A 13473-nucleotide genomic window follows, 5' to 3' on the forward strand; every position below is an offset into this window, starting at 1 on the left:
AGTTTCCTCTTATTTAAAAATGGAATGATATTAGTGTTTACCAGATCAGATTACTGGGGATTAGAAAATAAAATGTATGTGCACTATATGATACAAGCTCAGTGGGGGGCGGGGGGGAGTAGGATAGAAAGAGAGAGGGAGGATGAGTAGAGGGAATCTGGAGGCAGCCCACACAGAATACTCTTCCAGAGAAAGTGACTGAGGGTAACTTGGAGGAGTGGGGAGGCTGGGGTATAGGACAAAGAGGCGACTTGATGCCCTCAACAGATGAGAAACATGATGTGTTCATCATCTGTAGAGGCAACCCTGAAAAGAAGGAGAGTATGAAAATACAGAAGAGGATATGCCTAATATCTATTCTAAAAGACACAGAAAGGGATCATTCAATATAGGAGGACAATGTTTTTAGTGAGAGACTGTTTACTTTGAACTAGAAGGAAAAAATATGATTATGAAGGCAGATACATAAATCTGAACGATTTGGAATTGTTCCTAAAAGTTCCAATGACTTCTGTGTAATATATGCATAGTGAAAAAAGCACACTTCTGGTCAAAAGAAAACACTTTATCTACTTATTTATTTATTTAGAGAGACAGAGAGCATCCGCAGGGGAGAGGCAGAGAGAGAGGGAAAGAGAGAATCCCAAGCAGGCTCCAGGCTGTTAGCACAGAGCCTGACGTCGGGCTCCATCCCATGAACTGTCAGATCATGACCTGAGCCGAAATCCAGAGTGGGACGCCTAACCAACTGAGCCACACAGGTGTCCCAAAATGAAACTTTTAATGACCTTATTAAACACTAGGGCAGAGATCAGAGAAGCATCTTTCTGAGGATGATCAAGTTAACTTTTGAAAAGCAAAAGATCAGCAGAGATCAGGGCATGTTGGGGACAAACTTATGTTGAGATGTCTTCTGAGAACCAACCCATTCTTCTTTCTCTGAGAATGATCCAACCCCTCTCCTCAGAGGTGGGTGCTCGGTAGCCACGTTTGTACTGTGGATCTTATGCCTCTGGTTACAGTACTTCGGACTGGGATGGGCAACTGCCTCAAATGTGGACATCCGTTTGTTTTTTTAATAATTTAAAATTGTTACTGGGAGATAGTGGTGGATGGGTAGAGCTGAGGTGATGTACAAACTCAGGAACTGCAGGTGAACATATTAGCTGAAAAGGGTAGTCCACAGAGAGAGAAGAATATGGCTAATATGGCTAACATTAGAGGGATAACACAGACCATATGGCCCAGAGAGAGAGCAAGAGAGATTGTTCTAGATTCTACTGGCTTTTCAGTCTGAGTTCTGTTCCCTTAGGCTTGGCTAAAACCCACCCTTGGTTCAGGCACCACTCCTGTATCTTTATTGTAAACATCCTCTCCTTATGTCTGTGATCATTTTAAGAGGGATTATACTACTGGAAAACAAAAGTCTTGATTAGGACAACCCTCCCCCACTTCCAATAGGGTCTTCTTCTGGCCACTGATTTCTTTCAATTTATTGTCTCTTGGAAAGTCTACATGATCTCTTGGTTTCTTTCTTCTCCAGGACTAATGTTCACAATGCCAATCCCCATCTTGCCCTACTTACTTGTATCTGCCTCAACTTTTATGCCCTAAATGACTTAGGTTCTCCAGAAAGGTTTCCTGGACAACCTCAGACCTCAAGGATCCCCTCTTCCAATAGCATCAGGCTATGTCAGTGGGTCTCATGTACCAGACCACAGTCTAAGTCTAGGATGGCTGCATCAGCATCATCTGGAACTTGTTAAAAATTACAGACTGTTACCACTCTCTCCACCTCTAAGATATTAATTCAGTAGATCTGGGTGAGGCCTGCGCTTATTAAAAGGCCCCCAACTGATTCTTACATACATTCCAGTTTGAAAACCACTAAAAGAGAGATCCACTTGAACTTTCTCTAAATATGTGGCCAGGTCTTCTACTAATATGATTGACCCCAGGTTAAGGAAGTAACCATGTTATCCAAGCCACCTGGGATTCTAGGGGATTTGGAAAAAGGAGATGACACTGTAGATTATGCCTGGACACCAAAGGCCTCTTCATTATGGAGTAAATCCAGACAAGAGTAGAATTCTCATGAACCTTTCCTCTCCTGGCAACTCCTTTGAGGGCAAATCTGAATTCAGAAGGTAAATTTCATGAAGTCCTCGTGAAATGGCCCATTCACAAGTAACACACGACAGGCCCCAAACGGATGAGTCAAATGGAACAAGATATAGCTGGACTGGCCTGAGGATGGCTGCCAACCCCAAGTATGAAATGGTTGTGCTAAATGGTCATCACCTGGAATCCCCTCTTGTAGGTCCTAGTATCCTTCACACCCTGAGAGAACTGGCCAAGACCTGGTAGAAAGCATATAGTCCAAACACAATTAAAAAATTTACTGCTGCTAGCCAGAGCTTTGAGTAGAGCAAGATGTGTGTGTGTGTGTGTGTGTGTGTGTGTGTGTGTGCTGGGGTGAGAAGGGGCACTGGTTGCTGCCCCACAAGTCCTGCAGTGAGTACCAGATCCAAAAGAGGAGACCTACAGGACAGAGGCTGATCCCATCCAAAGTCAGCACAGTGGTGATATACTTAGCAGACGGAGGCACTGAGTACACAAAGGCTGGCAGAAACTTGCGAGGAGTCCATCGGTTGTCTATCTCCTACAATCTGTTTTTCTCAGAAGGTTCGTTACCTAAAGTGTGAAAACCATATGACCAAGGTCGTTCGAGCTCACAATGCTGGGGTCCTGTCTGATTGCCCACCTCCCCCCAGACCTCACCCCCTCACTCACCTCTACTCTTCTATTCCCTGCCCACTACTTGTCTGTGCCACCCTTCTCTGAACTTCTTGCTCCCCAGAGAATGATCCTCCACCCCATCCTGTTCAGAGTCACCCATTCCCCTGCCCCCAGACTCCCGGGGCCTCTGTACCTGGGGGCACTGGACAAGCATGTGCCTCTGATGATGAGAGTGGTGCCCACAAGAAAGCCCACCAGGCCGAGGGCCAGGCCGAGGGCACAGACCAGAGTCTCAGTGGTGTCTGGCAGCGGGATAGGCATCTGGGGCTCTGGGGGAGAGAGAGGAAGGGTCAGGGGGTGCAGTGAAAGGATTCTAGAGTAAAGGAAACATGGGTCTGTGAAGAGTGAGCTGGGGAGGGGGTTCCATACCCCAGTGCCTGAAGAGCGGCTCGTCCAGGCCCCAGTGCTCCACCTTGCAGTCATACATGTCATCTGCTGAAGGCACGAAGGTCAGGTAGTAGAACTTGCGGAACAGATGGTCAGGCTGGGAATAGAAGCTGGTCTGGGCCACCCCCTCGGTGATTATTTGACCATTGCGCAGCCAGGTGATATTGATCACAGGGGGGAAGATGTTGTCCACCATGCAGATGAGGACGTTGGGCTGGCCCAGCTCCACTCGAAACTTGGGGAATACAGTCACCCTCGGAGGCACTAGGAGGAATGAGGCCCTGAATCCCAAAGGCTCATCCCTGCAGCTGGGCCTGACTAGGACTGGGATTCAGGGACACTTCCTCCTATTTGGGATTTGCAGGCAGGGGATTCTCTGGGACATAACTGCAGGGGTGGGAGGGAGGCAGAGGGAGAAGAGGCTGAGGAGGGCAGTGGGGACACCAGGGGCTCCTGTATCTGACAGGTTCCTGAGGGGGAGTCCAGGCGGGAGGGTCAGTCTTCAAGAAAGAAGAGGGCACTGAAGGGATCTAGATCTAGAGCCTCCTGGAAGAGACACGGGCTGAGAGAGAGGTGTGCCAAAGTAGATGGAGGCCTACGAGGTGGGAAGAAGCTTCTCTGGGCCTCCCGTGCCTACAGAGGTGGGGCAGAGGGAGTGAGGAGAGGAAAGGCCAGTACCGTTGGTGGCTCTGGTGCGGTTGGAGCGTTCCACCAAGACATCCAGATGGGCTTTGATCACCGCGATGCTGGCCAGCCCATTCTGTGGGTCAAAGTAGGCGAAGTTGCCAAACTCAGGCAAACGCCACACAGCCTCCCTCTTCTTCAGCTCCACAGAGAACAGCTGTTCCCCATCAAATTCATAGGCAAACTGACCCGAGGCACCATAGGATTGGTAGAAGGCTGGTCCATAGGAGCCCATGTGATCAGCTGTATTGGGTAAGTTCAGGGTCAGAGACAGAAAAGAAAATCTATCAATCTCACCTAAAACATGTGCCCCATCCTGGGTTCTCTGTGGGGACAGATTTGAGCTGTTAAGACAGTCCTTGGACAGTGGGAGGGTTGCTGGGGGCTAACAGAGGGAAACAGGCACGTGCCCAACACACTGCCAGGAAGAGAGACACAAGTGCGTCTGGCATACCAGGTTGGGAAGAAGAGAGGCCACCTAAAATCATGCTTGGGATTCCCAGAGTTAAATGGTAGCTGTGATCATTTGCCTTAGTTGTGCTATCGGGTCCTGTGTGTGACATGAGTGGTGGGGGAGGGCGGGGTGAGGGAAAATGATTAGGATGTGTCTAAGTGGAGCCTTGGGCACAGAGCTGCGGTATAGGTGGGCATGAGGACAGAAGGTGATGGCTGGCAGAAGTAAGAATTAAGATTTGTGACAGAGACCAAACAGATAGCAAAAGGCAGCCTGAGGTATCGCAGAGAGCACTGGAAAAGGAGTCCAAAGTTCAAGTCAAGATCATGCCCTAACTCTTCCACCTCAATGGATTATGATCAAACGTGTCTCTTTCCAAAACTGAAGCTCAGTTTTCTGAAAATTCAGGTTAGATTTTAATGGGTAAGGGACCTTTCGAATTCTATGAAATTATATGTTCAACAGTCATTGAGGCACTACTATGTACCCAGCACGATGCCAGGCCCCAAGGAAATACAGCTAAACCAGCTGTGGATCCCTCACACACATACACAAGGAGCTCATGTCTAGAGCAGGATTAAGACAGAAAAACAGTTAACTATCCACATGGTGATAAATACTGCAATAGAACTGGACTCGAATGGGTACACTCCAAGCCAGGAAGTGGCACAGAAGTCACGGTGCTAGGTGACAGTAGGATGGAGGTTTGGATCTCAGAAAGAAGGAAGGAATTGGGCATGCACTTGAACCTGACAAAGTCTGAACATGCAGCTGGCATAGCTGGACTGAGCTGCACCTGTATTTTAGATCCACAGTGGACATGACAGAGGTGAAAGAGACCGGAGACCCCTTGGTAAAGGAAGTTGCCCATAAACCAGAGAAGAACAATGCAGGCTCTATACTGTCTCTCGTGTAACCCTAGATCTTCTCTCCTCACCCGATCCCCCTCAGCACTCACCCTTGATGGCCCCGGCTTTGTGGGGGCTCAGGAGGCTCATCAAGGTGTGGAGTCCCAGGACTAGCCCCCCACTGAGGACCATTGCCCTTATGCTTTAACCAAGTAAGTTTTGGTGTGGGGCTGTGGTAGGTCTTAAAGGAAGGAGGCAGAGGTAAAGAGGAAGAAAACAGATTCCAGGAGGTGCTGTATTCAGCCAATCAGAGACATTCCCTGAGTTAATGCAGCTGTTGCTGGGTAAAGAAGTACCAAGCCTAGGTGAAAGGTGGAAGAATGCATTGGGCCCTCATGCACCGAGGAGGCTTGACCCACAGGGGAGTCAAAAGGAGGTTTCTGTTTGGGAGGTGGCAGGGGCCTAGATGAACCGTTACTACAAACTCCAAGAAAAGAACCTCTGGAAGGAGAGAACAGGCCATCAGAGAACCACACAGCTGAGCTCAAAGGCTCTAGACTGATCTCTGGCATAGAGAATCCCAGTCTCTCTGCAAGTTTCTACAGACAACTTTGGAGTTAAAAAGTAATATACACCATACTAAGAAACTTTAAAAGGGACATATTGGAATCACAGTAGAATCAAAATCCTTTAAACCTTTAAATTACTTTGGAAAATGTTACTTTATTTCATTGTGTGAGGAAAAAGATGTGTAATTGTCAGAGATGTCTAGAGTAGGGAGCTTCAGTGGACTATTGTGAGGAGGACAGAGGGTGCTGGATAACCTCCATTTGTCCGTGGGCACCCTTCTCCATGCTGCCTGCGGGCTGACCCATGTGGACAGCATCTCCCTTCCCTCTGGCTTCTGCTTGGGCTCGGCATTGGCAGAATTTAGTCCAACATAAAATAATACATATATAAAGATAGATATTTTCCAGATAAGGAAAAGTCTAACCAAATATCTAAAGGCAGTTTCTGAAAGATCATGAAATAAATGATTTTCAATTTGGAACGGAACTAAGAAATCATCTGAGTCTATGACTCCAAACCTGGCTACACAGGAGAATCACCCAGGGAGCTTGTTAAAAATACCGATTCCTGACCTGAGTTAGAGCAGCCTTTCCAAGGGTAGGACCAGGAGACGTGGGTTTGCAGCATGCTCCCTGGGTGAGCGACATCACTACTGAAAAAAAGAACTATGTTTCCAGCCTTGCACACAAGACAGAGCCTGCGGAAGGCACACCTGATCTGATGGCTCTGGACCAGAAACCACATGCCATTTGTACTCACATTCCATTGGCAAGAATTAAATAATGACCCTGCCTGGGCACAACAGGGCTAGAAAAAGGTATTTTAGCTGTGTGTTCACGAAAATAGTGGTTTGGCAAACATGTGGCACTATCTCTGGACCATCCCAGCTCTATTAACCATGATTATTGACACATTCGAACTTGTTTCTAATATTTTACTTATTTCAATATTTCTGTTTTTTAAGTTTCTGTTTTTAGTCTTCATCATCTTTAAAAAAGTGTTATCTAGGGGCGCCTGGGTGGCTCAGTCAGTTAAGTGTCCGACTTCGGCTCAGGTCATGATCTCGTGGTCTGTGAGTTCGAGCCCCACATCAGGCTCTGTGCTGACCGCTCAGAGCCTGGAGCCTGCTCCAGATTCTGTGTCTCCTCCTCTCTCCGCCCCTCCCATGCTCATGCTCTGTCTCTCTGTCTCTCAATAATAAATAAACGTTAAAAAATAAATAAATAAATAAATAAATAAATAAATAAATAAATAAAGTGTTATCTATACCTTATCTATCTTCCCTCTTACCAGATAAGAACTTTAGCATGCTTTCAAATTATTCATAGACTTCCTCTCTTCCTCACCAAGGTGTTTGATCAATGTTACTACTTCTGGTCCTTTTTGTGGTACCTCCTGACATTTTTTCTCTTATTGGAATAGAGAAACTTCACTTCTTCCAAAAATGTTTGAAGCATGAGTAGTTGCGTGGCAAATCTCCTGAAACTTTGTATGCTTGAGAATATTTTTATTATATCATCACTTTTGAATAATGTTTAGCTATGTATTAAATTATAAGTTGGAAGATGTTTTTCTTTTATCCTTCTTTTTTTTTTTTCAACTAAAACACACTTTTTTCCCCTTTGATTGAAAGCCTTATGGGATACACAGGTTTAATGGAGCTGACCTCAGTTTTGTTCACACTGACTCCAATGAGTTGCATTTGGGTTTCCTATGCTTGACCTTGCTCAATTGCTACTGTTGCCCTTGGTTGGTCCTCTTTCAGGATCAAGGTGGGTGCTTTCATGTAAAATCTTAGTTTTAATTCCTCCTCTGGCAGTTCTTTCACAGATTCTTAGCTTTGCATAATTATACCCACAGTGGAACCAACATCATCACATCACCAAGATAAATCCTCCTACTCCAACATGATCTTCTGCTTGTTAACAAAATATGTCCAAAGCAAGCCACAACAGATCTTAATGAACCATACAATAGTGAATCCCATGCATAGGGAATGTTTTCAACATTAAAATTCCTAGGAGCTTAGGGGCACATGGGTGTCTCAGGCAATTGAACGTTCGACTCTTGATTTTGGCTCAGGTCATGATCCAGGGGTAGTAGGATCTCTCTCCCTCTGCCCTTCTCCCCTACTGGCACATTCTCTCTAAAATAAAAAATAAATAAATAAATAAAATAACATAACAAATATAATATAAAAAATAAAATAAAGTCCCTAGGAGTTTAAAGGGCTGGGATAAAATTAAAAAGAACCTTGCCCTTGGCAGGCTCACAGGGCTTAGGTCAGGCAGTCCTGGGCTCCAGCGGGTGTTTTCCTCTTTAATACCATCCCAATGTCTTTTTGCATCCAGTGTTTCAGTTAAGAATTCAGTCAATCTTTCTGTCTGGAAGCTTTTAGAATTTTCTCATTACCTTTGATCTTTTAAATTTTTGTTATATTGTATCTAAAAAGGGTTTTTCCTTCTCTTGCCGTGGGATATTATGGATCCTCTGTAGATTTTCATTCTGAGATTCATCTCTTTATTTCTATAATACTTTCCTCCTCTCTGTTTTTTTTCTTTTTTTTAAATTTTTTATCTTTATTGATTTTTGAGAGAGAGAGACAGACAGACAGACAGAGCGCCAGCAGGGAGGAAGAGGGAGACACAGAATCGGAAACAGACTCCAGGCTCCGAGCTGTCAGCACAGAGCAAGATGCGGGGCTCGGGGCTTGAACTCACAGACCAGAGATTGTAACCTGAGCCAAAGTCAGACACCCAACCCACCGAGCCACCCAGGCGTCCCTAATTTTTTTCTCTTCATGAAATTCCTATTGTCTCTGTTTAGGCACTTCTCTCCCCAATCTCTTTTGACATCTCTATTTTCTTTTTCTTCTTTTTAAATTTTTTAATGTTTACTTATTTTTGAGAGAGAGAGATAGGGTATAAACAGGGAAGGGGCAGAGAGAGAGGGAAACAGAAGCAGTCTCCAGGCTCTGAGCTGCCAGCACGGACCCCAAAGTGGGGCTCAAACTCACGACCTGTGAGATCATGACCTGAGCTGAAGTCGGAAGCCTACCCAACTGAGCCACCCAGGCGTCCCCTTGACATCTCTATTTTTAATTTTGTTTATTCTAGGAGAGTTTGTCAGTGTAGTCCTCCCACTTACTCATTTGTTTTTCCATTGTATGTCTCCACTATTTATTCCCGTTGGTGGGGTTTTGTTTTTTTTTTTTTAACGTTTATTTATTTTTGAGACAGAGAGAGACAGAGCATGAACGGGGGAGGGTCAGAGAGAGGGAGACACAGAATCTGAAACAGGCTCCAGGCTCTGAGTTGTCAGCACAGAGCCCGACGCGGGGCTCGAACTCACAGACCGCGAGATCATGACTTGAGCCGAAGTCGGCTGCTTAACCGACTGAGCCACCCAGGCGCCCCTGGTTGGTGGGGTTTTTATTTTGACTTTTACATTTGTTTTCATGCCTAGAACTTTTTATAGCTTTCCCTTATTCCTTGTTTTTTCACATTATAATAGCGTTTCATATTTTTTAATGCACTTTTTATGTTCATTTTATGTGGCTGTTCTATATTTTCTAATACTTCTTTAAGGACACACATGGGCCTGTTTGTTGTTTTTCTTTTGGGGTGTGGAAGTCCCCAAAGGGAGGGAGTTATTATTTTGGACTGAGAGTGTCCATCTGTGTCAGTATCATGAATGTAAAGGGAGGGAAGGGCTGGAGTCCTAGGACAGCACAAAACCAATTACCACCCTTTTAATGTCACCTTGCTGGTGACAGTTCAGGTCAGGGCTTCAAGATAAAAAGTGCTGGAAGAGGCCAGTCCTCTCTCTTAGTGACCCAGCCCTGGGGCTGGTAGATAGAGTGCTAAAGAGTGAATGGCTATGGCATCAGGGGCACCTATTGTCCTGGCCCCTCCCCACCCCAGCAGGGATTTCAACCTAGACTTTCTCCCCAACCCTCTACAGCAGGATGAGCAATCAGGATCTCACCACTGTTTTTTGCATTGTGGGGCAAACAATAATTATTCAAGCCCAATGCTGGGGAAGAGCAAAAACAGGTTGCTTCTAATGAATCTTGTCACAACAAGCAACCCACCCTAAAACAATTGACAGTGTCATTAGGGATTCCCACTGGTTTCCCTCCACAGTTTCTCCAGGGTTGGTTTTTAAGAGTTGGGAGCCAAGAACACATGCAAATTTATCCTGGCAGGAAGCAGGTCTCTCCATTATTTTCCTATAATATTTATGTATGAATTACATCCCCTCATACAGAAGTGTCAAAGGGTCGTGGTTCATTGACTCTTTGTTATATAACCCCCTCTCTTCCTGCAGATGCTAACACGGTATTAAATAAATGCTTGTCAAATGAACAAATAGATGACAACAAATAAAAATCAATGAGGTGAATACCAGTGGTCCTAGAGAGAGAGAGAAACATTCTAGTACAGGAAACAAAGTCTGAAAATAAAAGACAGGGTTAACATCTGAGTAAAGTGTCTGCTCGTTGAATATGACATAAATTCAGTTACTCTAAATCGTCTAAAACATTGACTTTGAAGTAAACATGGTTGTGTCCATCATGTTCTCCGGAGCGTAAGTTGAGGTAGGTGTTAGGAGATATTATTCATTGAACACATATTTATGGAACACCTACTGCGTCCTGGAGACACAGAGGAAAGCAGGACATGGCCCCTTCCCTTAGGATTAGTGCTGTCCTATATAGTCAACACCGCCATGTGTGGTCATTGAGCACTTGCAATATGGCTAGTCCTGAGATATACTATAAATAGAAAACCACAAGGGGCCGCCTGGGTGGTTCAGTCGATTGAGCGTCTGACTTCAGCTCAGGTCATGATCCCAGTCTGTGGTTTGGAGCCCCGCACCGGGCTCTGTGCTGACAGCTCAGAGCCTGGAGCCTGCTTCGGATTCTGTGTCTCCCTCTCTCTGTCCCTCCCCCACTCATGCACGCGCTCTCTCTCTCTCTCTCTCTCTCTCTCTCTGTCAAAAATTAATAAAATTAAAAAAAAAGAAAACCACTGAATTTCAAAGACTTTGTAAAAAATATATGTATTATACATTTAAAATTACATATAATGGAGAATCTGGGTGACACAAGTAGGTTAAGCATCCAACTTTGGCTCAGGTCATGGTCTCACAGTCCATGAGTTAGAGCCCTGCACTGGGCTCTGTGCTGGCAGCTCAGAGCCTGGAGCCTGCTTCAGATTCTGTGTCTCCGTCTCTCTCTCTCTCTGCCCCTCCCCCAATCGCGCGCGCTCTCTCTCTTTCTCTCATAAATAAACATTAAAGAAATTTTAATTATATATAAGTAATATAATCTCATTATTAGTTTTTATATTAATTAATGTTTAATTGGCAATATTTTAAATATGTTTTATATATATGTGTGTGTGTGTGTGTGTGTGTGTGTGTATATATATATATATATATACACATATTTCATGTTTATTTTTGAAAGAGCGCAAGTCGGGGAGGGGCAAAGAGAAGGGGACAGAGGATCCGAAGAGGGCTCTGCGCTCACAGCAGAGAGCCCAATGCGGGGCTTGAACTCACAAACCGGGAGATCATGACCTGAGCCGCTCAGTCAGCCGACTGAGCCACCCGGTGCCCCTACAATATATTATTAATTTCATTCTTTCTTATTACCTTTTTAAAGTGGCTCCTAGAAAATATGATATTGAATACACAACTCATTATATTTTTACCGGACAGTGCTGCTCTGGTTACTCATGGTTGGCTACCAGTTAGCCATTCAATTATTTTCTTAGATTCTTCCATTTCAGCAGCTTCCTTGCCAGGGGCTGGGGGTCCTTTCCTGTGACCACCCAGAGATTCCACCAGAGGGCGATCTTACTTTTCACTGTTTCAACTTTGGACCTTAGATCTATTTTATGTATGTATATATGTATTTAACTACCTTTGGTCTGTTTTGCTTCAGGCACCATGCTACGCTCTGGGACCACAATTACGGTTCCTGTCATCCCAGCTATTTCAATTTATCAAGAAGTCTATAAACAACTAATTATGATGTGGAAAGCAAGAAAAATCAAAGCCATTATATTAATGTGCAACATGAATGTTCATATGGTCTTCAACTTTCTGGGGTGATCCTTTCTTAGTAATTAAGTAGTTCCGACGCAGACAATTTCAGGATTTCAAGTGGTCTAGTTCTCTCCCCAGAGTTTCCTGGACAGAGAAGTGACACAAGTGTGTGCTTCCAACATGCCAGGTCCTCGGTGCCTCTTGCCCCAACCTCCTGCTCCGGGCACACTGTACCAGTCATTTTGAGGCTGCTCCCTCCCATAGCTGGTCTCTTGCTGGCCATGTTTTCAGGCTCTGAACTTCTGTCATGTTGCTGCAAGCTGCTTGCTTCGCCAAGAACTTACCCCTCCCATTCCCTGACTTCTCTAAATCCCAGAGCCCCAACCTCTTATCCCCTGGGAAGAAATTGAAAATTTTAAGCCCAAATCACTCTTCTTTTGTATCTGTAGATAGTTCGAAATATAACATTAAAACTCATATGTGAAAAAAAAATTAAATATAGATATAGATATAGATTTCTTTCACCATTGATTATGCTGTTAGGTGTGGGACTCATGGCTTTTATTATGTTGGGGTCATTTCCTTCTACTTCGAGTTTGTTGAGTGTTTTCACCATAAAAGAGTGTCAAAATTTTGTCAAATGCCTTTTTGCATCAATTGAAATGATCATTTGGGTTTTTTCCTCCATTCTGTTAATGTCATATATAACATTGATTAATTTTTATATGTTGAACCATGGTTGCATACCAAGAATAATTCCTAATTAGAGTGTAATTCTTTTCATATACTGCTGGATTCAGTTTGCTAGTATTTTGATGAGGATTTTTGCATCGATATTCATAAGGGATATTGGTCTTTAGTTTTCTTTCCTTGTAGTGCCTTTGTCTGGCTTTGGTATCAGGACAATAATAGCTTCATTGAATAAGTTAGGATGTGTTCCCTCCTTTTCAATTCTTTTTCAGTTCTTTTTTTTTTAATGTTTATTTATTTTTGAGAGAGAGAGACAGAGACAGAGACAGAGTGTGAGTGGGGGAGGGCAGATAGAGAGGGAGACACAGAATCTGAAGTAGGCTCCAAGCTGTCTGCACAGAGCCCGATGCTGGGCTGGAACTCAGAAACTGCAAGATCATGACCTGAGCCGAAGTCAGACGCTCAGCCAACTGAGCCACCCAAGCGCCCTGCTCCATTTCAATTCCTTGAGGAGGATTCATATTAGTTCTTTACAGTTAAGTGGAATTCACCAGTGAAGAGCAGCTTTCCTTTGTCCAAAGATTCTTTCTACTGACTTAACCTTACTAGTTAGTTATAGTTCTACTCAGATTTTCTATTTGTTGTTGATTCGCTTTAGCTAGGTTTTGTGTTCCTAGGTATTTGTCCATTCCATCCAGGTTATCTAATTTTTAGTCATCTAATTGTTCATGACATTCTCTTTTTATCTTTTTTGTTTTTGTGGAATCAGTAGTAATGTCCCCAATTCATCTCACACTAGTAATTTGAATCTTCTGTCTCTTTTTTTCCACCAATCTATATAATGGTTTCTTAATCTTTTTGAAGACACAATGTTTGGTTTTATTTATTTTCAGTATATTTGTCTATTCTCTATTTTCTTTATCTCTGATTTAGTCTTTATTGTTTCCTTCCATCTGCCAGCTTTGGGTTGTTTGTTCTTCTCTT

The 13473-nt window shown here is 44.0% G+C and overlaps 1 protein-coding gene across 1 annotated transcript; it reads right to left on the reverse strand.

The window, feature by feature from the left end:
* Window positions 1-714: 714 nt before the first annotated feature.
* LOC102954602 (HLA class II histocompatibility antigen, DO alpha chain) lies at window positions 715-5412 on the reverse strand. Its single transcript, XM_007093237.3, has 5 exons — window positions 5283-5412; window positions 3865-4113; window positions 3169-3450; window positions 2933-3068; window positions 715-2694 (listed from the first exon to the last, which is right to left on the reverse strand). The coding sequence occupies exons 1-5, from the start codon at window positions 5362-5364 to the stop codon at window positions 2691-2693; spliced, it is 753 nt and encodes a 250-aa protein (XP_007093299.1). The 5' UTR covers window positions 5365-5412; the 3' UTR covers window positions 715-2690.
* Window positions 5413-13473: the final 8061 nt, after the last annotated feature.

This window comes from Panthera tigris, chromosome B2 (assembly GCF_018350195.1).
Source record: "Panthera tigris isolate Pti1 chromosome B2, P.tigris_Pti1_mat1.1, whole genome shotgun sequence".
Classification (NCBI taxonomy): domain Eukaryota; kingdom Metazoa; phylum Chordata; class Mammalia; order Carnivora; family Felidae; genus Panthera; species Panthera tigris.